This window comes from Clinocottus analis, unplaced genomic scaffold (genome assembly GCF_023055335.1).
Source record: "Clinocottus analis isolate CAN_PGR_092001 unplaced genomic scaffold, fCliAna1.0.p SCAF_5, whole genome shotgun sequence".
In the NCBI taxonomy this organism is placed as follows: Eukaryota; Metazoa; Chordata; class Actinopteri; order Perciformes; family Cottidae; genus Clinocottus; species Clinocottus analis.
Window position 1 is genome coordinate 16,311,401 of NW_027176207.1, and position 27,296 is coordinate 16,338,696.

Here is a 27,296-nt window from a genome sequence, read left to right on the forward strand (position 1 = left end):
TTTTAGGCACAAAGATAGTACAGAAACATTGGAGGAACACTGAGGGAAGAACTATATCGATGCCAATGTATATATATATTTTTTCCAACATAGAGAAAAAAAGTGGCATAGAGTATCATTTTATTTTGTATCTGATCTGATTAGTGCATTTTTCCACTAATACATACACACACACGCACGCACACACAGTTACACACTCGTTTACGCACTCTTTCACCCGCACGAAAAAGTAGAAAACATTCAGAGGACGATGATAGGAATAATGTGACTGATCAGGTCTTGCATTGTGGTGGTTCAGACTGAGCCGTGACTGGGTATATTTTAGTGGGTGGATATTATATGAGGGTGGAAAAGCCCCTCAGCTCACAGTGTTTGAGAATAAAATGGCAAGACACCACGGGACATGCCATCCCTTCTTCTTCTTTTCTTTTTTTTTTTTCAAATACAAAAACAAAACAAAAGACATGTTGACAGTCAAGTTTGATTGAAAAATTGTAAATGACAAGTACTAATTGGTCGGTTTGGCAGCGCCCCCCTGCCGTCCCGTATTTTATCATCCTTTTTTTTTCTTTCTTTTTTTTTTTTTTTTTTGTCGTCACGTACAGACACACTCGTAAAATTTGTGGCGGATAGATTTAGTCCTTCACCTACAATGCAATTGACATCCAGAAAGCAACACTTATTATTACAATATGTTCACGCACATGTTTTTTTGTCCAACAATATCAAAGAGGAGCAAGGCAAAAATGATTCACACCCAGAGAGAGAAAAAAAACAGGTACAAAAAAAAAGAAATACAAATATTTGTGCCCTGCTGTAACCCTCCACAAATGGAAAAAGGACTGACACTGAATACAAAAATATCACAATTTTTAATATCAAATTGCCTCTGTTGGCTCTTGTTCAGGAATACGCTCATTTCTCAAGAGAGCTTGTCAGCCGAGACAATCTCTATTTTTAACCTTCTGGTTTTTCTTTTTTGATTACCACTTGCAGTTCCAATTGTCCAACGCATTCTGCATCACTGCAAATATGACCTGTCCTGGGCGGTTCAGCGCTTTTTTTTTTTGATGAACCTTTTTTTTTTTTTCACATTACAAAACTACACTTCTATTCACATATTTTCAAGTTTTAATTCTTGTTTTTAAACCCTCTTAACAGCAATAGTACTTCCTCTTATCTGCCGCATCCCTCTTACTCATCACTTAAGGCTTCAAAATTGCTTCTTTTTTTTTCTCTGCTCTTCTGTGGTTGGAGGTGCAGGGGGAGACTATAAGAGGAGAATAAAAATCCATTTGAATTACTTTCCAAATCCTATCAACCTCTACTTTTGTTATCTCTTATGCTTTTATATACATTTTGCTTAAAAACACAGACAATCATAAATCAACTTTTGAAAATAAAAAAGAAGCATGAGATGAAGTAGCAATGATGAAATAATGCAAAACACAAAAAAACAACAACTTAGAGGTAGCTTTTATAACAAACGACCAAACCTTCCAGCTCTTTAACAAGCAGGGTTAATAATACCAAGTTTGGTAACAAGTAATGCACAAAGAAATACACAACATGAGAAAAAACAAATCTCTTCACCGTGGCACTTAATTTTTCTGCGTACACATTGCTTCATCGCGTCGTGCAATGCATCTTTTTGACACACACTCATGAACACACGCGCACGCACACGCACACACACACACACAGAAGTGTACAAATGAAACAGAGGGAAAATTAAAATACACACAAGCAACATGAGGTCACAAAACGAAGTAATTCAAGTACGATGTGTTGAGCTCAAACTCAAGGTCAATAGTAACAACAGCAACAACGACAGCAACAACGACGACGACAACGACGACGGCGAAACGACAACAACAACAGGAGACGAGAGAGACGAAGCGCAGGGACAAAACCACAGAGAAAGAGTTGATTTATTCTGTCGTCTTACTGGTCGCCCCCCCCTCCCTTCCTCTCCCTAAGCTGCTGGGCAGTGTCTCGTCCTATCAGTGATTTCCCCCTTTTTTCCACTGGCTATTTGGATAGGTGATCACCCCGGTAACGCTGTGACATGCAGTGATGCTCATTAAAGCCTGAGGTTCAACCATAATACCGGCGGCTGCGTCAGTCATTCAGGTCTAATGCTGCGTTTCAGAGACGTCGGAAATTCCCACCTTCTTCTCCATCAGTTACGGGGCTGTACGCTTAGCTTCTTTCAAGATGCAGTTATGTCAATGTACTCCCCATTTAAACAAATATATCTGCGATGTAACGACGGGAAAGGGCCCTGGGATAATGCAAGGTTTGCCTTTAGGTCCCGTTTTCAGCGGACGCTGGAGCTCTCCTCCAGTGGGGAATGTTCTCAAAAAGAAATTCCACCTGCTTTGCCCAATTCGTAAACCCTCCTTTTATCAGTGTACATTAATGTTTGAATTTGAAGATCACAGGACGTCACGGTCTTGATTATGTGATATGTTCCAGCCCTTCAGTCGGTTCATTTCTACGTCTAATCTCACCAGAACACCTGATGGAGAACGATCGCAGATATTCATTTTTAAATGTGAAATATAATTTACAGCTGCGAGCCACAGCGTGTTGCATGGAGAACTGCATCTGATGTCGGATGGAGGAAGGGGGGGGGGGTGTTAACCAGCAGAAGGCATGGAGAGTAATAACAACCTCCAAGGTGGGAATTACAGGTTTCTGACTTCCATTGAAAGGCGCCATTAACCTGAGATGCATTTTGACACCAGCCTAGTGCGAACCTGGCTCACAGTCATTCACATTCATGTTTTGATACCATGTGCAGTCTCCAACCCGCCACGCCACCTTTGTCGAACGTAAAGGTGTGCGGCGAAGGCATTCCCAGCCCTTCTCCAACATTCACAACGAGCAGTCGAAGTCGTAGGACTCCCACGGAAAGCAGCCTTTTCCCATTTTGTTTTCCATCACTGTGGTGAACAGACAGGTCTGTTGTGGCGTTACAAAGTGTTACTGTGTATGTGTCAGTTTGTGTAGTTCATCATTAGTGTGAGATAATGATAGTCGTCTGGTTAAATGTACATGAATATAAGCAGTCCAGTTATCTATTGCTGAGTAGGTGGATACGCTGGGTTTAAATGTGGCGTACTGTAATAGCCAGTTATGATTTAATGGAAAAATATATATAACTTGCAGACATCAAACAGAGACCGTTGTCGTAATTTGTTTTTAACCTGTGCAATCAAGCTGTGATAAACTATGACGCAGAGCTAAAAAAATATAAGATTGAAAAGTGACACAAGTTGGCTCTCCGTCCGGGGAGAACCGCGGGCGGCCGGTGGGGCTCGACCTTCTCCGGCCCTCATCCGACCGAGATGCAGAACCAGGAAGACTGCAGAGAAAACCGGAAAAACTTCCTCCAAAAAAAAAAGCAGCACTCGCATCTCCGCCCCTCCACGTAACAACCAAACAGGTGCTTGGTTTGCAGTATTTTTGTGCTCCCATTCATCCAGTTCAACTGTTTCATCTACTGCATAAGTCTACCGGCTCCGCTGCGGATTCTCAGGGGCTATCTCGCTGCCACCGCTGGGATCGGATGGATCTCCTGTATGAACAGGTTGTACTGGCAGATTTCGGTGAAAACAGGGACGATCTGTGTCTAGGTGTGCAGCTAGAAATGCCTGGAAGTTGCAAAAACAGATAAATCTCCCATTGGGGATGAAAAAGGATTGGAAACATGATCGCCCAATGCAGTGGATTCAAACTCTGCAGCATGTGTTGATTTAATCCAGTTTGTTTGAGGAGGTGAAACTGAAAATATTTCTCAGTCCTCTAAGATAACTCTGTTGTGGTTGGTAACTACCAGAGCATCAAGGTTTGCGGAGAAGGATTTTTGGCTTCTGAACGCCAACAGTTCCTCGATACTTGGAAAGCAAACCATGACATGATGGACTACTAGGGGGACTAAGTTGATGCTCATATTCACACATTGTTCATGTGATCCAAACTAGTATGACTAAGCAGGGCAAAGGCAAACAAACCATATCAAGATAGGACAAAACTAAAAAAGATTCTCCAAAAAGGGAGTGATGGCAAGCATGTGCAGGTTCAGATAGCCCTTGAGAATCTGCTTTCTCACTCACGGCAGCATCCAAAAAAAAGTCACTTCCTTGCAGCTCGCTCACTTAATGGCGCTGCATGAAATGACCTGAAACAATAACACAGTTGCAGATGTAGTGAATGACCCGGTGAATCCGAACTATGGTGGAGAATCTCTCTCCGTGTCCGAGTCTTCCTCTTCTTAGCACTTTTGTCCCACTATCACCACCCTTTAACCCCGTCGGTTGGCGCTCCGCCTTTGCATGAAAAGTAAAAAGAGAAAACAAAGCCTCTTGCTTTCGGGTCTCTTGCCGTTGACATTCCTAAATCGTCAACTCTCCACTACAGCCTTCTATCCGCTCAATTACATTCCCCTTACCACTCAACCCCGCCCACACCTACACCCTCACACGTACCCTCCCCCCTCGCTCTTCGTTTACTCTCCCGGCCTCAGACGTAGCAGAGGTACAGGTAGGTCTTCTCTATGCGCCAGTCTGAGGGGACATCTTCGGGCTTGTGGCCTTTCATGTGCTTCTGCATGGCTGACAGGCTGGGGCAGTAATCCAGGCAGATGGTGCATTGGTAGGGTGAGGCGCCGTTGTGGGTGCGCAGGTGCTTGATCATGGCCGAGTAGTCCCTGGATCGCTGGTGGCAAAGCTTGCACTCGAATGGCTTCTCACCTAAGGATGATAAAGGGAAGGGGGCGAGGGTGGAAGACAACAATGATGTGAGCCAAAGTGCAATTCAGGGACTGTATTATGTCATTGTTCAGACGTTGTGATGGGCCTCCTCCTCAGGAAACAAATGCATTTGATAGCGAAATAAAGTGAAAGATAAGTAAAAGATGCATTAGTCTGTGAAGTGGTCTGATAAACACAGCACTGCTTTGTCATTCACACCCAAACATTTTAACATGATTTCAATGCGAAAATTCACTCATAACTACCAATACTAATAAAGCCCTTGCTGTTCCTCAAATGGTGCACTGGAAGAAGAGGTGTGGTAAAAAGTGCATCATTATGAAGGCCTCGTACCAGCAATGTAATATTATAGTTTGCATAAAAGGATAGGGCGGATCTTCTATCGCTTGATGGCCAAATTGCTGTGGCCATTTGCAGTATAATTACAACTTGGCTCTTATTTTTTTGGTATTTTTGCACATCACTCCTGTCAGCTATGATAATGTGCTTAGTGAGGGGGGATTGCAGAAGGCTAGACGCATCGCTATAGAGTCTGAGGGGGCAAGAAACACGAGAAAACAACCAAACAAACCAACAGTTTGGCCAGATTACCCAAGCCCCTTATTTTGGAGGTAAAAGTGGGTGCCAAAATGTTGACAACAACCCCTTATTGCACAGGAAAACAGTGTGTGCAAAAGTAGCCTAAGTATGGAACGGGTTTGTTCTAAACCTCTGATTGTCTGACTGTCAGACTTCTTTTTAGTAATTGCAGCAATTAACTCAGTGACTGAGGCTTTTTATTACTGATAGGAACACTGACCAAAGCTACATGAATAAGCACCACTGTGTAGTGCAATCAGGATATCCTTTCAAAGCAAAATGTTGTCTCTGTGTATTCTGCCGCATATGAAACCTGTTGTGTGAATAAACAAAAGCTCTCTATGCCAAGGCTTCAGGAGAGAAGGGTTTCCCATTACTGGCCCACCCTGCTGGCCCACAAGATATTCTGTTGGTGTTCCGATAATTGGACTGTGCACATAAGTGACAAGACAAAACCCAAGAATTAAATCCCAAACTGTCTCCTTAACAGCTTGTGCAGCAGTAAAATACTACACTAACTGCTTTAGGTCACTCCAACTGCCCCCAATAATTGGTACAACTGCAAAAGAGAAAGAAGAAGAACAGCATGAACGTACCATACAGTAGAGGCTTGTTCACCTCTGAGAGACGGTATCAACACCGTGCCAGTCAGGGCCATTAAACCACCCCTCGAGCAGCTAACAAATGCTCTTCTAATTACTTGTGTGGTTGGGGCAATACAAATCCTTTGTGTTCAGTTGTCAATTCTGCCTTTATCAAAAAGACACCAATGTATTAGGATTTTGGAACGATGCAAGGCTTTTTTTTCACATCATGCCGTGCAACAAGAACATTAAAAAGAGATGTCCTGCTATTAAATATAATGTGCTGCAACCCGACATCGGAAGGCAGATGACATCTAAGCATTGAACTTAATTAATCATGTGCATGTAAACTTCCAAGCCTAGAGGCCGGAGCATTTTAACTGCTTCTCAAGTTCTGCGATTCACTTTAATTTCAAGTTATTGTGTTTCTTGTCCCGTCTGACTTTGTTGTAATAATGTCAGCATGTTGTCAAATCTCGCTAATTCACTCTTTGCTATTTCCCACCCCCTACTGCTACCGTGTCAAACTGTCAGAGCGAAAATAGTGAGCCCACTCCCAACATTTTGGGAAAACGTAATTTCAGAGAGAAGCAAACAGAAGGGTCTACAAGTATGAGCTTGAAGGATGCATCTAGGGTGTTAAACTGATTCAGCAGAATAAATCGGGTTAAAAAGATAAAGATGTAAGTTGAAGCAGCATAAAAGTGCTAACGCTAGTCAATGATGTGCTAACCTTACTGCGCTAATGTTAGCTCCAAGTTCTTGCGTAGAAATGTTAATCTCCTTCCAACCTATTAAACGTTTGACTACGATTAACTCCAAATGCACAAGACCAGACTGAAAATGCAGAAACTCTCAGTGCTAGCTAATGCTACGCAGTCTGAGTTGGAGGTTAGGATTTAGCAAATAGTCAATTAATTTGGCGACTACGATGGTACCATAACCGGTATTAGTGAAGGTCAATATAATAGAAACTGAAAAGAGGCACACGTTAGAGTGCATATCTTCACCCGGTGTGTTTTGACAAAGTGTGAGTCACCGCGACCTCTACAAGTCCGAGAGAAAGCAGCCACAAATGAGCCCCAAAATATTTGGCAGTATGGAGCAACTGTATGCGAGATTACCTGTGGCTGGACACAGTGATACACACACTCACACCAGACCAATCCTCATGATCTCCTGGCAGAGATAATAATAAAAACTGAATAAAAAAACCAAACAGTTCAGCTTTAATTGTGAGAATACTGAAACAGACTTTTAGTGACTGGGAAAAGAACTGAAGATACAATTTAAATGGAGGGAAAATGACAGGAATGTGGGACGTTTAAATGTTTGCCATTTCTTTTATAAGCCACATTTAACCAATCTGCTACATTAAACAAAATACAGCTCCTTCCATGGAGAAATCCTGAAGGTGTCATAAATCAAAGTGTGGGGCGGCTCTCTTGCTGTGGGGGGCTGCTTATATTCAAGGAGGACATTTCAATTCAGCAACAGCAGCCATCCTAAATGTGCTAATGATTTGAGTGATGGCAGGGAATAATCCACCAACGCTCATGCCGGCAGACGCAAATTAGACATGTAAATGCTGACCTTTACCAATGGCATTTGAAATGAGCTGTCGGATGTGATCTAGCCCACCGCTCGCTGTCACCCTTCAGCTGGAGCCTCGCACATGTGTGCTGGCAAAACGGGAGGCCTCATGCCTAGCTATACGCCGCTCGTTCTGCCTGTCCTTTTTGGAGCCCTGGTTAACCTTGACATCTGTGGGGGGGGAGGGTCAGGGTTCCTGCGTCATTCGGCCAATAGGCATGAATACTGTGTTGCAGGTCACTATGTGCAGTGTGGACACCTGCATTATGTTACTATTGATAACCAGACTGTAAATACGGTCGCCTCAAATAACTAACTAATAATGAATTGCAAATGGGGCCCAGGTATTGATCCGCCATTGGCATTTGGGATGTGTGGAAAGAAGGGGGCGGTCGCGGTGGGGTGGATTGGGAGGGGGGGGGGTCAGGTTGCCAATGTCGATGATTCATCAAGCAGCTCCCTTTTGTGCGATGTGGCCTTTGACTGTGAGCTTGTCACTTGCTCTTGTTATCTGCTGTTGCTCTCCGGCTTAACGCAAAGCCCCCTCCCCCACACAAAAGGGGAAAGGGTGGATGGGGGGGAGCCAATTATTGGACAGGCTGCCTTGATAGTGTGGCTTAACAGCTGGCTTATTGAATGGAGATGGGAGTGTGCTGCTGCTGCAACGTGTGTGTGTGTGTGTGTGTGTGCGCGCGTTGGAGAAAAAGAGATGGCGAGGAAGCATAAAGCCTTGGCTGTGTGCCATGCTGGTGAGCACTCATGATATCCTCACTCAGTCTGCTACATTGCGTGCACTCATTCTCCAGGGCACCCAGCTTATCACTGTGTCAACATCTTTATGGGGCTCTAAATATACCGGGATCAATAGAAAGTCTTCGGAGACATTCGTCTACTGTATCACAGCAACAAAGATATTCATCTGGTCTGGTCTGTCCTGTGCAACTTGGATTTCCTACAACACAGTCCTTTCCCAGGGACCAACAACTGCATCAATATATTTCAACACTGTCTCATTATGAGTGGCAATAAGATATAATGACGCACTTATTTCAAATTAGGGAAATGTAGAAAAATGACAATTTTAAAGGGTTTATGATACTGTGTGTATTTTAAACAAAATTTGTTTAAATGATGCCAGGTATAGTTCAAGTTGTTAGCTGTTAGCTTAGCATAAAGACGGGAAAATAGCTGCCAACACCACTAACCAACATTAATTGTTTGACGAAGGACTGTTATTCTAGCGGGAGTGACACTAGTAAACCGCCTTGGCAGACAAAAGCCACAGCTTCCTAGTATTTCCTTTTGTCCCAATGAGGTTGCCAGGTTTGATCCCATTGTGCCTGCAAAGAGACCTAAACCTCTCTGCAGAGACCACATCTGGCAACCTGTGCTATAGCTTTAGATGCCGCAAGAGATGCTCTGGGCAGAAGGATGAACCGTTGTAAATCAAGAAATAGTTCCAGCATGAAAACCCACAGACGGGTTTCCAATCCTTTGATCATCAACATAAATTAAACGCATCGTCTTTCCGTTCAAACGGCTTCTTTCGTCGGCCGGACCTTTTCTGATCACAGTACCTGTGTGCACACGGTAGTGGGTTTCCAGCTGGTGCTTGAGGCTGAACTTCTTCCCACAGCCGTTACATTCATAGGGCTTCTCCCCGGTGTGGATGCGCTTGTGGCCCTTCAGCGTGCTCTCATCTCGGAAGCAGCTCCCGCAGAACTCGCACTCATACGGATGGTCCCCTGCTGAAATGTGGAGAGACACAAGCAAAGCTGACATCACCGGCGCACACAATCTTGTTGAGTGTTGAAAAAAAGGAAAAAAGAAAAGGCAACAGAACAACACTTCTTGAGGATTTGTGAAAACACAGACTGAAGGGCAGGATTAACAGATTGAGTACGAGGGCCAGCAACATGAAGCTTTGCTTAAGTGCACAACTTCATTTGAATATTGTTTAAACGTTAACTGAAGTCAAGTTTTGCGATGCTTATGGTTGCTTGGCTCTAACCAGGACCAGTATGGTTGGATTCACAGCACCCAAAACGTGGAAACATACGACTTTGAAACCCAAAAAGGGAGAAACATTACTGAATGTTTTCTTTCTGATTGTTTTGGTGGGTTTATGCACAACGCTGGAACAGTGGGTGTTTATGCTCTAATGGATGCCCACTTAACAGCTCTAATACCAGCAGACAATGCAACCCATCTGTTGTCTTCTCCACAAATCACCTGCACTGTTGTTTGCTTTGTGCAAAAATAATCGTATACCTGTCATGGCCGTTCACGAGATGCGTTATTGACCTGCCTGTCCCCGTCTCAAAATACATTAATGGATAACCTGACTGGACTATATAGCTACTATATACCTAATTATTCTATTTTAGATTATTTTCATCTCCTATTTGACTGAAATCCAAATTTATGCTCGTCTTTTTTTATATTGTGTTTCTTTTCCATCTTTACTTTATGCCTTTGTGTTTTATGGAAAGCACTTTGTATTCCCGTATTGCTGAAAGGTGCTATGCAAATAAACTCGCCTTGCCTTTAATTCAAGAACTCACAAACACGTTGATTCCTCCACTCCCTCAAGGCAGATGGTTGTTTAATGAAGGCTGTCAAAAATGCAAGGATTTAAGAACATTTGGACCTGGAAGCTAATCGCCGTCCTCTATCCGTTTTGGTTTGAATATAGCAGCAGGCAAACGAAAGGAAGAAAAAAGGGGCGTTGGGTTGTCTCATGGACTTCATTTGGATCACCATTCGCTCTGAAATGAACAACATCCCAGCTCACAAGACTGAGATAACTCATTCATCTCTCATGACATGCCAGCTCTCTGATGAAACGCCAAGTGCTGCAGATACATTGTTCAAAACATTCGTATTTCAAACCCATGGCCAGCAGTGTCAGAATCTTGGCACAGCCTTGTTCACTGTCATGTGAATAATGTAAGTTTACTGGCCACTTGCTGCAAAGTTTATTACTGCTTTTACTGTCGCACAACGGTGTATTAATGCAGGGTTTTTGTAGATGAAGGAATACAGAAGTCTGGGACCGGAGGAGGGGGTCATATTCCAGAGAAAAGACTAAAGAGATTCAGGTTGAAATTACTCCATTGCATCTTTACATAGCAAATATTGTTTTGAGCGAAATTAATGTACCGAATGTAAACTACAGGGAACTCTTCAATCATGCATAAAACATGTTGGGCACCTTTTTGATCATGGTTAAATGAGAAGAACTAAAAACAAAGTTGTGGATAAACGCATCCGCCTTTCGATACCTTTAATTTCAATGTATTGCCTCATTTGTCAGCACACAATCTGTTTCTATTCGCGGCTCCTCTGACTAATGCTTTCACGCAGTGTAAATGTGTTCTCCCGTTGTATTTACAGAGCACCACATTTCCGTTCTTAGACATTAGACTTATTTCAGACACCAGGCTGGCAGCGGATTTACAGTATATGTGTGCCTTCAGAAATTAAAATGACAACGAGCTTCTCATTTTTCCCCTCGGGCGTGCCAGAGCACAGATCCCCACGGGGCAGCTGTAATGGATATTCAGATGTCAATAATCTGGGATATTATGATTTGCAGGAGGCGCTCACTCGCCGTCCAAACACTAATTGTATTCCTGTGTTTGATGAGGAACTGTTCCTTGCATCATTTGCACCCCTCCCTCCTCCTTACCGTTACACTCTCCGGCCAAGTAATGTTGTGGATGTTTAGTAATGTATTTCACACCACCGCTGCAGGTTTAAGTCACCATCAATGACCTATGCCTTTCATTATCTGCCTGTCCGAGCAGCAACGTGCCAGGGAATAAATTGCATTTCTCGTTATGTGCTGCCGCCGCTACCCTGCTGTTGAGAGACAATTTCACTTCCACCTTGCATATTTTATTTCATGCCTGTATACGGCATGTATGAGTTTATTTGGTTTATTTAGGAGGAGAGACAGACAGAGGGATGATAGATGGACACCCTTTAAATGCTGATACCATTTTAGGCGTGCTATACTTTCAATGGAAGAAACGTTTTCTGTGTCTTGTGAGGTTGGACGCCTTCCCATTAAAGGGAAGCTTTGATGGGGATGGAGGTGTGTGTGTGTGTGTGTGTGTGAGGGGAGGGGAGGGTTAAAACTGAGACAGGGATAGAGCAGGGGATGTGGGTGTATATGGCGGCAGCGGTGGGAGCTGGGTAAAATCAATAAAAGTGACAGTCTTTATTTGTCTGCGTGAAGTTATCAGTGGCTCCCGCTGTAAGACATTGTGCTCTTTCTAGCGTTTCAACCACAGCAGAGATCACAATCCATCACGGAGCTCGGTGGGCTCGTGCGACGCTGCAAGAATAATAATTGAGCTGAGATTCACCTGCCTTTAATTAGGGCCTCCGATCAGACCGGCGAGCGGGATGCTAATACTCAGAGGAGGCCGATGTTATTTACGCTTAATGCCCTGTTGCTGCAACAGCGTCCAAAAATCTGGAATTAGCAGGAAAGAGCTTACCGTTTTTCTTGTTTCAATACAGGGTTGTTGTTGTCTTTTTGATTCTAAGGATATGCCAGTGTTTATGGAACATATGTTCTCTTTACTGTATTTCAAAAGGCGACTAAAATCAACTTCCAAAGACTTTTAACAATAGGTTAAAAAATGCCTTCGCTATGCACCACAAAATTTGGATAAACGTAGGAAGCCATTTGGTAATAACATGGAAATTCTATCCACTTAATAACTACAGAAGCTGGGATGAGTGTGTTTAAGTATTTCAACCTTATCTTTATGACAAAGTATTGCCTTGCAGGTTATGCATTGACCATCAATACCTCCGAGCCCTCTGTTCAAACCACCATATTCCTCACTGCCACTGACAAAACAATGCAACTGTTATTAGGATGCTGCAGTTTCTGATTTAGAACAACGGTGCTCAGCCTTATAAAATGCAGAGTGGGAGCTGTCACGGCTCCAGCATCCTGCGGTATCATGTCATGCATGTTATCTCCTGTAGCCACTCGGGGACGCCAAAGTGCAAAGATGCGGCGCAGGGCTCTAAATAAAGCAGACACAATTCTATAATCACATTGTGAGGAGCGCCAGACAGGACTTCATTTTGTCAGGATATTCTCACGGGGGCTGGAGAATAATGGGGACATGTCCTCTGTCCATCTAAAATCTGCCGCTATTACTCCCTCCCGCCCTCTGTCCGTCTGTCCTCCTCGCATCCCTATTCTTCCTTCCTTCCTTCCTTCCTTCTCTCCTCTCCTCCCTTCCCATCCTATTGCTCCTCTGACTCTCTGGTGTGACCACATGGCGGAGAGAGGCCGCAGATGAGGACTCGGCACAGTGAGGTGGAACCACAGCATGGTGAGTGGACCCGTGGGTGCCCCCGAGCATCACCACCTGCGTCTCCTGACCCCCCCCCTCCCCACCACCACCACCACCACCGCCACCACCACCGCCTCTACATTTACACCCCCTCTCCTCCCCATCACCTTCTTTGACACCCAAAAGGCCTGCCGAGGGTGCCTGTGCCCGCGGGCACCCGGGGCGTGTTCATTATATACGGTAAGAGGCTGTAAATCACTGGGCTCCATCACTGCCAGGACCAGAACTGGCCCTCTCTAAATTCAATTCAGTCCTCCCTCCCTCTATCGTTCTCCCTCTCTCCGTCTCTCTTTACCTCTCTCTATCCCCCTCTCTCTCTCTCTTTGGCTATAGCGCTATCAAATACAGCTGCGAACACAAAACACCCTGCCACAGCAGACAGCAAATTGGCTCGGAGTTAAAAAAAAAAAAAAACACACACACACACACACGCACACACACACAGACACTTACACACAGACAGTGCACAACAACGGAATATTAATGAAGGCCTGGTCTGTAAAGAGAGAGCGTGTGTGTCTGTGTGCGGGGTGTTAGGGAAGGGGAATAGCACAGCTGCCATGGCCGCCACTGTTATGAGCCCACATTGTGTGTTTGCGCGGGAGTGCTCGAACCTATACTGTAGTGTGCATACATGCAATAAAGATATACAAACACAATAAAGGGGCAACATGGAGCCGAGTGTGTGCAATATCCTGGCATGTGAGGAGAAGGTGATGAAACTGCAGGTGGAGGGAGGAAAAGGAAAGACGCATTGGGAGGAGAGCAGGAGAGATGGCATGATTAAGATGCTGAAATAAACACCATTAAATCCGTTTTTTTTTCTTCTTCTTTTTTTCCCTTTTCTCCCCCTTCCTCGTCCTAAATGGTGATCCAGTGTCGGCGCCCGCACTAGCAAGGCTGCTTTCAATAGATAAGCCGGCAGACAGGTAAAATGAAGCACACATAATGCATGTCCATAAAAGTGCTTTTTGCTGCTTTCTTTTGTCGTTTGATACAAGAACGGTGATTCAACCAATAACCGCGAGCCGGAAAGCTTTCTATGGTAGATGAGCTGCCACACTCTTTACCATTAAAATTAGGGTAAATAAGGAATTGAGATCATGGTATTTGCAAACATTTATTCTTGTTTCCTGGGGAAAATACCTGTGGGAAGCTTTGTCTTCTTGCACGTGTGCGTCGATACGTTCATGTGCTGAAGACTTTACATACTCTGACCTTCAATTATTACAATATGCTCAATCCTTTTTTCATTCATGCCATTTTTTACATTTATTTTTAATGCAACAATGGCTGTAATTACAATTACATATGTCACATTAAATCTATTTTATTTGAAATACATATATAATAATATATAAATGAATTATAAAATATGAAATAAATGTTCATATTCATTTTATTGTGTACTTTTTTATGCTTTGGCAACATCTGTTTTTGGCCAATAAAGCAACATTGAATGGAACTAAGAATGAAGCAAAACTAAAATCTGAAATTGAAAACTTTGGCGGATGGTTCAACAGGTGGCTGAATAAGATCTGAATAAGACAACACCAGTTTTAACAATAAACATCTGAGTAAAATATTGCCATGGCCCTGTCCACTGGTACAACTCGTCAAAATGGCTGCACATGAAGGATCTTCCTTCTCGGTCACTGCATGCTGTAATAACTTCCGGTCATGGCTTTTGCTTCTCAGGCTGCAGTTATGTACCTCTGAGCGGTGGAGCTTGTTGGAGCTGTACGCGGCTTGAGAAGAAGATTAGTGCACGCTATTCAGGATGGAAAAAAGCACGGCCAAAAAATTGCAAGGTTTTGGGGAAAAAGGTCTTAAATATTCTTTTGATTCAGGGTTAACGTTCCCTTTAAAAGATATTGCGATGGAGCATCAATCCAATCCAAGACAGTAGGGTAGTGCTCTCTAGTAAAATGGTGCAAATATATGATTTTAAACCAATAAAAATAAGTAAAATGAAGTAGAGATTTTATTAGATGGAATTGTTTGTAGTAGTAGTAGTTGGTCATTTGTTATTAAGGAAAGTAATATATTGTTTTAGCTGAACAGTCTCTTATTTTATTCTGTCCTCCACATGTCCACACCTACGCCTAGTAATGAGCCTTCGCTTTTTGGATGCATGTTGGAAACTTAAAGGTGAAAAAGAAAAGAAGAAGTGACATAGATATGGACAGGTGTCCACGTTGGATGGACTTTGTTAGACGAGGGCCGTGCTTGGGTGTCTCTGTATGAAGGTAGGCAATAAAAGGCATGCTCTGAGGTGGATACCCCATCAAGCGCGTCTGTTTTTAAACACTATTTTCACCTTGTTAACCAGCAAAGTGTGAATGAGATTATTAACATCAAAGTGTAAATGTTGAGAAACGCCATGCGTGTCTTTTCCTCTCCTTTTTTTTTCGAGGGTAAATTAGGACCTATTTCTGGCTCCCATAATGGCTGTGTGAGTTGCTGACTTTATAATCCCCCCGACAAAAGGCTCCACATCATATTTAAGCGATTGCTTTCGCGGCTGGCTCATTGTGATTTAACACACGGCCACAGTGGGATGCGGTTCAAAGTGGCACGGGGCTGCAAAGTCTCATCTGCGGGCTCCGGAGACGAGCCGGGGTGACATTTGCGTCGCCCGGGTGGGCAGGTGGATCAGAGACGCTGCTTTTGTCCTCTCCAATGTCTGGCAGACAGAGCAGATGTGTGCATTGCTACTGTACAGACGGCTCAAGCAGCTCGGCCCCCAACCCCTCCCCTCCCACCATCACACACACTAATGGTGTATTCGCCTGACTTGTAAATAGGGCCGACTGCTCTCATCTCACTCCTTTCGTTTCAAATATTTATCCGTGAGCCGGTGAGCTAAATCGGCTCTGACAGTGAGACTGTTATTTAAGGTCGCAGACAGGCGGCTGGGTGAGAGAGGCAGTGAGAGAGAGGGGGGGGGGGGGAAAGCCTCCATCCCTCGCCGCTGAAATGGGATTCATTTCCATGTGTTCATATTCTGTCATGGTTACGTTTTTTTTTTTTTCTCTCTTTTTTTTTCCCTCTGAATAGCAGCATCCGTCAGGCTACCTCTGCTCCCTCACAACAATGTATTAGTATCCCGGCCTCGCCTCAGTAGAGAGCCAGCACGGAGAGAATTACATGTGGACTGGAGAGGGAAAAAAAACAACACAAAATACTCACTGTAAATAAGCTGCGTCTGACTGCTGCAGAATACATTTTGGGTTGACCTGAATTAATGCTGTTTATTCAGCTGAGCTAGAGGAGCAATGTAACTGGGTAGGGATAACATAATTCACTCCCATTTCCTAAAATAACATGCCTTTTTACTTGTAATATTATATTTTTTTCCATGACAATACTTGTTGTGCATTCTTTCCATTCTCACTATTTCACTGGCCCAACAAACCAGGGTAGGAGCTGGTAATATGAGACAATACATTATATCTGAAAGCCCAAAGAAATGTACAAATCACTTTTCAGAATTCCTCGGAAAATGTGCGCTCAACATTTTTTATGCGAAAAAAAAAGCACATCCAAGAATTAAGGCTTTTTTTTTCTTTTGCATGGGGAGTTTCTCAGAAATGTTATTAATAGACGTGAACGATCGCATGAAATTTCCATGTGCTCACGTCATGTTAATTTATCACCCAATAAAAGAGCGTGATGTGCGAGTTTACCGTGTTCCGCATGTCATAAACATGTGATTTTATTAAGACGTTATATTACTTGTGCAACTGACCCTATTTAACGCAAGACCTCATTATCAGGTAATAAAGCAGGTCACACCGTAAGCTTTTCATCATGTCACTGGACGTCGTGTATTAGTGGAGTGTAGTCCCATACACAAAGCAAAAATTAATCATTATAGCAAAATCCTACTGCTGCACAGTGACCCTGGGGCAGATGGTAATCCAGCCTTTTTATTACGCAACATAATGACAATAACACGTCATAATATTGAGACCGTCTTAAACCACGGGTTGATTATTAATGTGGAGGTCGTATACAAAATATTTTGTGCTGTTTTTTGTTATTAAAAACATTTAGTGGCACCTCCACTAAAGCTCCAATCAGACATTAATGTCATAACCTTTTTTCAAATTGTTTCAATGATTAAAAAAAAAAGACAGAAGTACAATCTTTAAAAAGGCACTGATCCCTGTGACTTAACACTACATGTTTCTGTTTTTTTAAATTTTGAATTCTTGATGTCAATATGAATCCGCACAGCGCGGTCTGCTCTGCTTTATTAGTAGAAGAAACAGAATCAATTCAAGTGTGCTCTTTTGAGAATAAAGGGCAGACCAGACACAAATGGTGACGCAAGTTCACTGCAAATTCTTATTTGAGCAAGACCAAGTTGAGTTATTCCCTGACCAGAAATGCTGCTGCAGCATTGCACTGGTGCACCTGAGGCGCTGATGTAAATTGGGTTGGAACAAGAGGGATAAATTATTAGTAGGTGTGGCAGGAGCGAGCAAGTATGGCAAATTAAAAGGCACTGTCTGGAAGACGTAGGGGCATCTATTGTTATGGTTATGGTTGCAGATTGCAACCAACCGGGCACCGTTCTCTGCTCACTCCTCCCTTTCCAACACTGGTGAGATAAGTCGGACGGCGGCTGACGTTACCACAGTTTTGTGTCAGAGAACTACGGTGGCCTTAAGGTCCCATAAAAACGGACAAGGCGCTCTCTCGTGAGAGGGCATGAGCAAGTGTATTCACCCATTCTGGGCTACTGTAGGCGGCGCACCACGGCAAACTCAAAGAAGAGGACCCTGCTCCCTCCGTAGATATAACCGGCTCATTGAAATACAAGGAATCAAATTTTTAGGTTAATACACTACTGAAAACATAGTTATGAACATTATATTCAATTCTGCTAATAGATCCCTTGAAATGCTACACACTGGCACTTTAGAAGGAATTTTTAGGACCTGGGTGAACATTTATTTGTCATCATTTCTAATGCACTAGTTACTCCAAAACGTAGTCAATATTTTATTGGATTATCATGGCTTCGGGGGAGCGGCGCATCGGCCTATCTGTCTGTCTGTCTGTCTTCCGACCCTCAGCTGAGCTCTGTTCTAAGCCGTGGATCGTGAGTGCCACTTCACTGTGGATATGAGTGGCTGCCGTGAGCTCAGACTCCACGAGGAGTGTTGAATAAGAGCTGCTGCACCCTCACGGGAAAGAGAGCTAGGTGCACCTGAAAACGATGACTCTCAGAGACTTGTTCATGTATTTCAGGTTAAAATGGGAGCTGACCTACATCCCCTTCAGGTACGGGAAGGTCAAGGGACTCCCCCAAGAATGTGTAGAAAATGAATAGACACTGCGGAGCTTCACCAACGCTTCCATTCATACCAGCGGTGAACCCGAGGCCCCATCGCCGCAGTGAAGCTGCTGAGTGAGTGCTCCCACTGACCTGTGTGTGAGCGTATGTGACGCTTGAGTGCAGTATGGCTGGGGAAAGTCCGGTTGCATTCACTGCAAATGTAGCTGCGAACGCCGGCGTGGACTTCCATGTGCTGCTGCAGTGCCGGCTGGGTCTGGAAACGCTTCCCGCAAAGCAGGCAGAAGATGGCCATGTCGGACCCTGCAGAGGTAAAAGACACAACATGTTAGTGGGTGGTGAGCGCTGTGAAGCATGATTTCATTTAACTCATCCACAACCAGTGACTTATTGAGTCCTTTTTTTTATATATAGTTTCATGTTTCTTGGACCGCCACGTGTCTTTTTAGTGACATCCAGACTAAGTTCTAATAACAATGAGAGTCAACAAGTTAAAAAAAATACAAAAAGCACTGGCATTGAGGCGCTAGACAGGGATCTAACCTTCCTCTACAGCATGTCACGGTAGATCCGCAGCGACAAACGATGCCCGCTTTGCTCAAACAAATCACACTAAAGGTTGCATATGCACACAGTGATTAAGACGCAGGATAAGCAACAACTCAGGTGTGATCTCATGGGCTCAGACATGTAACATTTTACCAACTTAGCCTTCATAGCCTCACATGAAGCACACTGTATTTATAGGATTAAAGGTGCAAACCGAATTCGTGTTCCAGAGCGGCTGCGTGGAAGATAAAGATCTCCTATGCAATACTTCAATCGAATCTCGACTCCAGCGAGCACTGTGCATTTTTCTCCAGCAGAGATAAAGAGCGCACAGTTGCAAGCACGCAAACACACACACACACACACACACACACACAGAAAAAAAAGAAAAGAAATCACAAACATAGGAACAGACACACACAGCTGCACGCTCCCTTGAACACACTCCCTTCACACTTTTTCAATTACCAGACTAGGGAAAACTCTGGGGAAGGACTGAGTGTTTGGAGCTCAGTTTCTATTTCATCAGTCAATAACACATCTTTGGGGCAAAGCTGACACTAATTTAAAAATCTATGAAGAGCAGCCCGCCTCATGTTCATAACCACTGGAGGAGGAGGAGGGCCCACGACAGCCTCCTCGCCAGATCAATCACTGTCTCTGCTGCTCTACACGCTAAAGAACTGGGATGGAGGGAAGATGCACCGCTGGAGGATGATGATGACGACGGGAGGAAGGATAGAGAAGATCTGCAGGATTGCAGGTAAAGATGAAAGATTCAGTTTGCAGTAGAGGAGGCTGATGTACAAACCAAGAGGGGGAAAAAAACATCTAATTTTGGTGCATGTAGGGGAGAGAAATAAATATTGACAAACCTTCCCTTTCCGACTTAAGCGCCGTCTCTACGTTTCATTTTCTGTTACAGGAGAGAAAGTGAGAGTGTCTGCAGGAGTGTAGAGCTTTCATTAGATCCTTGTTGAACACTCATGACAGAGAGCCTGAGATACTAATCTGTCAGCCCTACAGGTGAGGATGATTCAACCTTTTCTCGCAGCTCACCATCAGTTTTACACAAGCTATATTAAATTGTATTGGGCAAATTGCCAGAAAATGTGCTGAGCGCATTCAGGCTACCTTGAGCATAAACCACTCTGGTTTCCTCCAGCTCCACTCTCAGGACAAACTTGAAAATCAGTATATCACCCAAAATGTTAACTGAAAACACATTGGTTACAAACCTGAGTATTACACTTTTTTTTCTGATAATTGTTCATCCAGCATGCATCTTGAAAATGGCAACAACAAAAAAAAAACAATTTCGAAGAAGCAGTTTCAGTAGGTGGCGCTCTTCTTGTCTCAGTTTTGGTAAATGCTTCCCCTACTTGTTTCAGAGTAAAGTAAACTGGGAACATAAAGGGCACCTTTTCTCCACCATGACTACAACAGCCAATGCAAACGCTTTCAGCAACCAGATGTAGATTAAATTGTGTAAATGCAAACTAGCTCAGACATGCGACTAGTGCTAAGCTAGTTTTCTCCTGTGTTACATTTCTCTCACCCGTCTCTTCTCCTCCTCTTTGCTTTTATCAATGAAGAGACAATTGACTGGGGTCGATTGCTGCTGGATTCCCTCTAGGATTCTAGGTACTTAAGTGGCTTTGATTGACAGGCATGCCCCCTATTCACTTCTATTATCTCTCTACCTCACCCGCTCTCTGTTGGTGCATCGTGTGTCTTAGGTTTGGCTCCGTCAGTGGACCAGTAGAGCAGGCGACTTCTTCCTCAGGCCGACCGAAGACCAAATAATTCATGGTAACAATAGAGACGTGAAGTAACACGCCATTACTGTCGTTGTTTGGCGAGATCGAGAAAGAAAATGGTGTGGAGTTGTCCGAATGCCGAATAAGATCAAATGATAGTGAGGGGGGAGGGGATGGAGAGAGACTTTGGTCAAAGAAAGGAAATTTGAGTGAAAAGAAAAAGGTTTTGGAATGCAAAATGTTATCAGACCTTTGACCTAAGGGCTAGGCTAAGGCGTGGACGCGGTGGAAATATGAAACCTAGATGCACACACAGACCTTTTTACTTTGAAGCTGGGGCAGTTACAGTGGCGAGTCACATTAAGTTGAATGCCGTACGACGTGTCAGACAGTATGCCTCGAATTTGAAAAGAGTTGGTTTTCAAAGCAACACATGGCACCTTTGAGAGTCAATGTGATACATAGAAAAAGTGTATCAAAAAATAACAAAGGCGAGAAGTAGGAAATGGAAATTGGTCCACGTATAAAAATGCTATTTTCCACAGACTCTAGAACTTGATACATGGGCCCAAAAAAAGACAACATCTACGATACAGCCACTGCTAGTTGAGCTTTCATGGCTGTTTTCTATCTTGTTAACCCTCAGCTATTTATGGCAGTGCTGCCATAAAGAAAACACATTAATTCAATACCAAACCATAAAGATGTATTCCCTGTTCTAAGGAGGGCAACAGCCTCAAAAGCTGGACAAAAACTACGGCTTGAGAGCTCTTTCAGCTGTAGGCCTCGATCTTGCCCTTTACAAGTAGCTAATCATAGCATATCCGGCAGATAAAAGCATCAATGAATTGGACGGGACATAATGCTGCATATCCATCTCGTTCAACACTCAAAGATATGGACACTTTCTATCTTCAAGTAGATGTTAAGTAGCCTGCTCTCTATTCCAAACGTGGACCACTACAAGGACTCGAGTGAGCAATGCCCCGCATTGAAGCATGTTGCTTGGGTAAAGAACATTAGAAAATAACTGGCCATATGTAGGCCATTATGCTAAACACAAACACACCAGCAAGCTCTTTGTGAGATAAAAGATCCATGCTGAAAGTATACTTGCTGCTCGCCATCAGTTCCCCTTCTTGCAAACTGCAAACCACAATTCAGGTGTCGTGCGAACCCTGATTAGTATTAGACAAAATTAAGTGGCACACACCATACAGTCAGTGCTGTGTGTGTGTGTGTGTGTGTTGGAGGAAAGTGAGTAAAGGTGTTGTCGGCCGCTGATAGATGAAGAGAGCAGTGGCGAGATAAAAAAAGGAAGGAGAAGTGGGAGAAAAGTAGTTGACCCGGGAGGTCCATTACAGTGTAAAATTGAGTCAGCCCAAAGTGACACCTGAAAGAAGGAGCTGGAGGAGCCGGCAGAGAGGGTGGGGAGGGTTTTTAGTCTCAGTCCTGTTTGGCTGTTTTGGAATAATTTACTTGCTCGAACCAGCCTCTCTCTCCTTCTCCCGCCATCTATTTATAAAGGCTCGGGCAGCTTGTGGCTGTTGGTGTGAGTGTGTGGCCGCGGCAGTGCCGGCAGTATCTTAATGGGCCTGGAGTGGCAGCGCTGCTGTTATTTAAGTGGAGGATGGACAGAGCCTGGTAATGGAGAGGAATACTCCCCAATGAGAGGTGACATTGGCCGGATGGGCACGGAGCAGAGAAATGGGGTAGAGGCCGGCCATGGAGGTCGGCACTTTTACTGATTCTGATGCGACTAGCCACCTCTGAAAAAAGGTCTGAGAAAGTTTTCAACTATCTCAGTTAATGGCCTAGAACTATAATGCAAAATAATAATATGTCCAAAAGAAAACCGCTTTTGTTGTCCCAATCCACCCACAAGTGATACCAAACCACCCGGGATTAAAGCATTGTTGTTTATGACCTGAATTATAGGAAAGTAGCTTAAAATGTAAGGTACTTAAATTCTTTACAAGGATTAATAAGTCATTTCACTCCTTTTACTGTGAGTCTTAATAATGATTTTGAAAATAATTGCTTTATTAAAAGGATATTAAAGAGAAGCAACTTGATTCATTTGTACGGTCTACCGACTGGCGAGAATTTATAAACCAAAACATCCCTCAGACACCCAAAGGGCATGCAACTCATGCCTATTTTTTTTTCCTCCTATTTTGCATCAGACTCTCTGGAAACCCAGAAAACCTTTGTTTAACTTCAGAAAAGCTCCTCGTTGAGCAAGTAAAATCACGTCTCACTTTAGACGTTGGTCGACGAACACGCAGGAAACTAATTTCTTCAAGTAGCTTTCAAGGTGGACAGCCGCCTGTAACGTTTGACTTTGACAACTCGAAGACACGTTTCGGGACGAGCGTCGCAGTCCTAACCATCCCTCTTCAAATCCATCCTCGAGGCTGGTGCACCGCCGACTGGAGTCGAGACAGTGAAATGCGTCCCGACTGTGGCCTGCAATGCAGCGCGCTGAACGGAGGACCTGCCAGAGTTAATGAGGCAGAGAGCAGCGGGACCTCAGCACAAGGTGTTCAATCACAGGCCATTACCACAGCCCCCAACCTCTGTTACTGCTTGCTCTTGTCAATAGCAATCTATAATAGGCTATAGTTTATCTATAGAGAGGGTGACTAAATGTAGGCACCTGTATCCTAAAATGCCCGCATTCATTGCAGGTGTCTCAACGTGAGGCCTCTCAGAGACACCACACCGTGATTTATGATGGCTTCATGTGATGCTTGTCTTTAAACGTCAAATCCAAACCTACCTATTCATCCAGGCCTTTGATTAAGAGTGTTTATTTTTTTTTTTAAATCCTGATTTATTGACTTATTGACTTCTTTTTAATCGTTTCCAACTTGTAAACTAATTGCTATTTTATTACTCACTTATTTTTTTGTTCTTATGTTTCATCATTTTATTATATGTCACATATTACTCCAGTTTTCATTTCAAGCTGCTTTACTACCATTAAGGTTATTTGAGCTTTTAATAGTAATGCATTACATTCTTAATGTGTTATGTAGGTATTGGTCTCAGATTGTTAAAGTGCTTCATTGCTTTTGGCTTTTCTGTTGTTTTCACGGTCCACACTTGTTCCGTCTTATTTTCGAGGAGTCATTCATCTGTCATCACTTTGACCTGCGCTAACCTGTATGAAAGGTGCTATTGAAAATACTTTGATTGATTGGTATGAACTTATGAGAGTTTCATCTCATGAACACTATTCATCTTGAAAGTGAGCGTCAGTTACCAATACAAATCCAACTTCAAGGTCCACTTAACAGCAATTCCTTAGAAAGCTCTTGAAAAAAAGAAAGAGAAATAGTTCATGGTATGTTTAAGAAACCTCTCTTGCAGCAACATTTTCCCATGAAGAGATTTTTCTTATTTATATCAAGTGAAAATACTTTAAAAGGACCAATTTGTACCTTCTTTCGTTGGACTATTCTTGTTTTACACCAACAAACACAGGCCTCGACAAGCAGTCACAACAACATCCCTCCAACCCGGAGCTCTGCTGAATTCGAGGCTCTGCTCGCTGCCATCGTCGCCTCACACACCCGTCACAACAGGCCTGCCTGTGCTGGCAAAGGACGGGGTGGGAAAAGAAAGCAGAGGTGATGCTCCACGCTGCTCTTTCGCTCCGTCTAGACAACAAGTGTTTGTTGTTCCTCTCATCTGCAATCAGGCTTCATTCCGCATCAGCTCACCGACGTTCTGAAAAGGTCGCCAAGCATCTATTTTTTTTTTTTCATTTTTCTTTTGTATACCTCCGCCTCTGTGGGGTGTTACCCGAGAAATGGATCTTGTCATGAGCGGAACAAAAAAAAAAAATGCCTTGTGTGATTTACTCTGGAATGGATCTGAAAAGGTCCCCGGTGAAATGCGAGGGTGCGTCCGACTGCAGTCTGGCATGTCGCTGGCTCGCAGGACCTCCTGCGGGCAACTGTAACACCGTGAGGAAAACCAACAGTCCACTCATCATACAGGTCTAATTCAAACCCCCACCATCTTCACCACCATCTTGCAAACGGATGCACATGGACCGTGACCACGACCCACAACAACTGCTCCCACAAAACAAACATCGGACGCACAGTAACATTGCCACACAGCGTGGAAAACCTTTTGTCTTTCGTTTTAATTTAAAGCAAGCAAAGAGCAAATTGAAGAGGAGTTGACGAGATTCAAATCTTTCGCAGACAGTCACAACGTCAGAATCTGCGATCGTGATTCTGAAAGTTTCAGACGGAAATTCTTCTGACTGATTGCTGAAAAATGACTAATTTCTGCTAGTTTCAAGCTTTCTACAGCATGCGCAATTTGCTCATTATATTATGCTCAAAATAGTTTCGTCAACTCTCTCACTCGAAAACACAGCATGTTCCTATGGTCACTTCAGCAGAGGATCTGGAGAACCAATCTGTTTTTCACACGGGAAAAGAAAGAATGCCATGACATTAAAATGCCCATGCAACACACTTTTAGAACTTTAATTCTGAACAACTCGCATACATTTGGATCGACTGTGCAGTAAAGCGACCACATGGTGCTAGAAGGAGGACCGCCAACACATAAATGAGGAAATAGGCATACTGTTAAAGTAGTTTACGCAACACATGTATTGCATCCAAATTGCATCACTTCACACAACCTGGGCAAGTCATCTCCTGTTTGCCAAATGCAAACTGTTGCTAATGGTTTAATTTTAGGCAAGTAAACAGTCTTGTAGGGCTGAAACGATTCCTCTAGAAACTCGATTACTAAAAATCATCCATGCAAATTATTTTTGGAACACATCAAAATCGGTGTTGAAATCTATGAGTGGCCAGCACAGTCCTGCTTGGATGAATAACACGTCAGGAGCTGATGTTAAATGGAGGTAGCAGAGTTAAATTAAGATGCATTGGAGATCGACTCAGTAAAATGGATTAATGAGCAAATTATAACGGTATGCCGAAATGTTTTTGGGTGGGGTGCTTGAGAATAAAAACAGTAGTTAGAAGGTGTTTCAACTCAGCAATATAAACTAGATAAGAGAGGCGATAGAGATCTCTTTGACTTTCTAACATTAGCTCTAAGCAACCTACAATACATAATTAAAATTATAAATGCCAAAGATTTCTTTTCAAAGCAAGTAAAAGTTGGTCTGAATCTTTGAAACTCAAAAATATCAGTTAAATGCAGAAAAAGAAAAAAACAATTTAACATCAAAAATCGAAATTTCTCTTTTACTATTACTCCTTAACTAGATTAGATTAATTGATAAAAGATTAATTGATAGCATAAAATACTTTATCACTGGCATGTCTACAAGCTTTCAGTAAACATCAATACTAATACACTATCAACATTAGTATTCAGAGGATTTTTTGGTATTACTAAATCATATGGAACTGGGGCACACTGTACTAGATCTTTGTAAGTTCAATGAAACACAACAAAACAAGTCCCTGAATGTTTCATACAGTAAACTATCTGGACAAAATGACATTAGCACACTGATTACCATAAATCCAGTAGCGACTGCTCCACTGAATAAAAATCAGCTCAAAGAACCAATAACTCTTCACATTATTTATACGGGGAAAAAAAAAAAAATCAAATAAAAGCCAATCTCTCTACAAGGAAATGCAACAAACCCGGCCCTGCTGTGTCTTGTTTTGTTCCGTGCCTGCCTCCCAGTACCATCGGGCAGTGATAATTCACGTCGGGCTCGCTGCAGCGCTGACATTGTAAGATGAACTGCTCCCAGCTAGATTAATGCCACCAGATGCCAGGCGAGATGCCATATTAATTACCCAGAGATAATGTCAGCACAACCATATGGCAGCTCAACTGGCCATTTAGTTGACAGGGAGAGGTCTTTATAGCGGTGCAAATTTCCTCATCTGCACAACATCACAGCTCCGCCATATTCACCCACTACTGTAGCACTTTCACTGCTATTTTCACATTATAACTTGGATTATTGGCGCGCTGGTTTGCAATACGTAGGGTGTTATGACGCAGTAGATACTAATAAGTTATTAGGGAGCCATGACAGTAAAACATATTTTTAACTATTCATGCAAAATGATGTGCAGACCTCCGTCCAAGCCATTTTAACAAGTGATAAATAATGCCTGAATCCACAGGCTGATTAAGATCTGCTCTAAACTTTAATAGGTTCTCCCTTGACCCACGCTACACCCTTCCACCAAGTCGAGTGAACATTGGGAAATTCGTTTTTCCCATAATGCTGCTGACAGACAGACAAACAAAACTGAAAAATTAACCGCCCTAGGCAAAAGTAAATATTGTCCATGTAGCCAAAGCGATACAGTTGCTTATTTATCCGTTCCATAGAGCTCCATTGTTGTCCAAACACGGACATGTACTTCATTTTGAGCATCCACCTTTCTGCTGCAGTCCATTCTCGCCATCTGATACGTTTTAATCTGCAGAAGGAAAGAGTGCCCACCAATTGCACTATTTACTCCAGTTTGAGTTATGTTTGCTGAAAACTACAGTTCCCTTCCATTTAAGCAAATTACAAAGGCTTGTTCGGCAATGAAACTGTATGTTTGTGACCCATTTTTTAACTATTATGTCTTCAGGAGAAGCAAATAGGCTCGGGGCTGAGAGCTTCTGACTGGGAAGTCAGGAAGCATTAAGAGAACACCGGTAAAGGGGCTTCGCTGACAACAAGGAAAACATAACCTGTAAACATACAGCACCCAAAATACTATTTCTTTTAGTTC

At 43.2% G+C, this 27,296-nt stretch overlaps 1 protein-coding gene across 1 annotated transcript in view; it reads right to left on the bottom strand.

Annotated features, from left to right (window-relative positions):
• Positions 1-2,635: 2,635 nt before the first annotated feature.
• zbtb16a (zinc finger and BTB domain containing 16a) overlaps positions 2,636-27,296 on the bottom strand; it is a 134,725-nt gene continuing 110,064 nt past the window's right edge. Inside the window, exons 5-7 of the mRNA XM_068601454.1 lie at positions 18,359-18,529; positions 9,112-9,282; positions 2,636-4,757 (exon numbers count right to left, since the gene is read on the bottom strand). Of these exons, the coding sequence (XP_068457555.1) occupies positions 4,528-4,757; positions 9,112-9,282; positions 18,359-18,529 (572 nt within the window). The 3' untranslated portion in view covers positions 2,636-4,527. The remainder of the gene's footprint in view (positions 4,758-9,111; positions 9,283-18,358; positions 18,530-27,296) is intronic.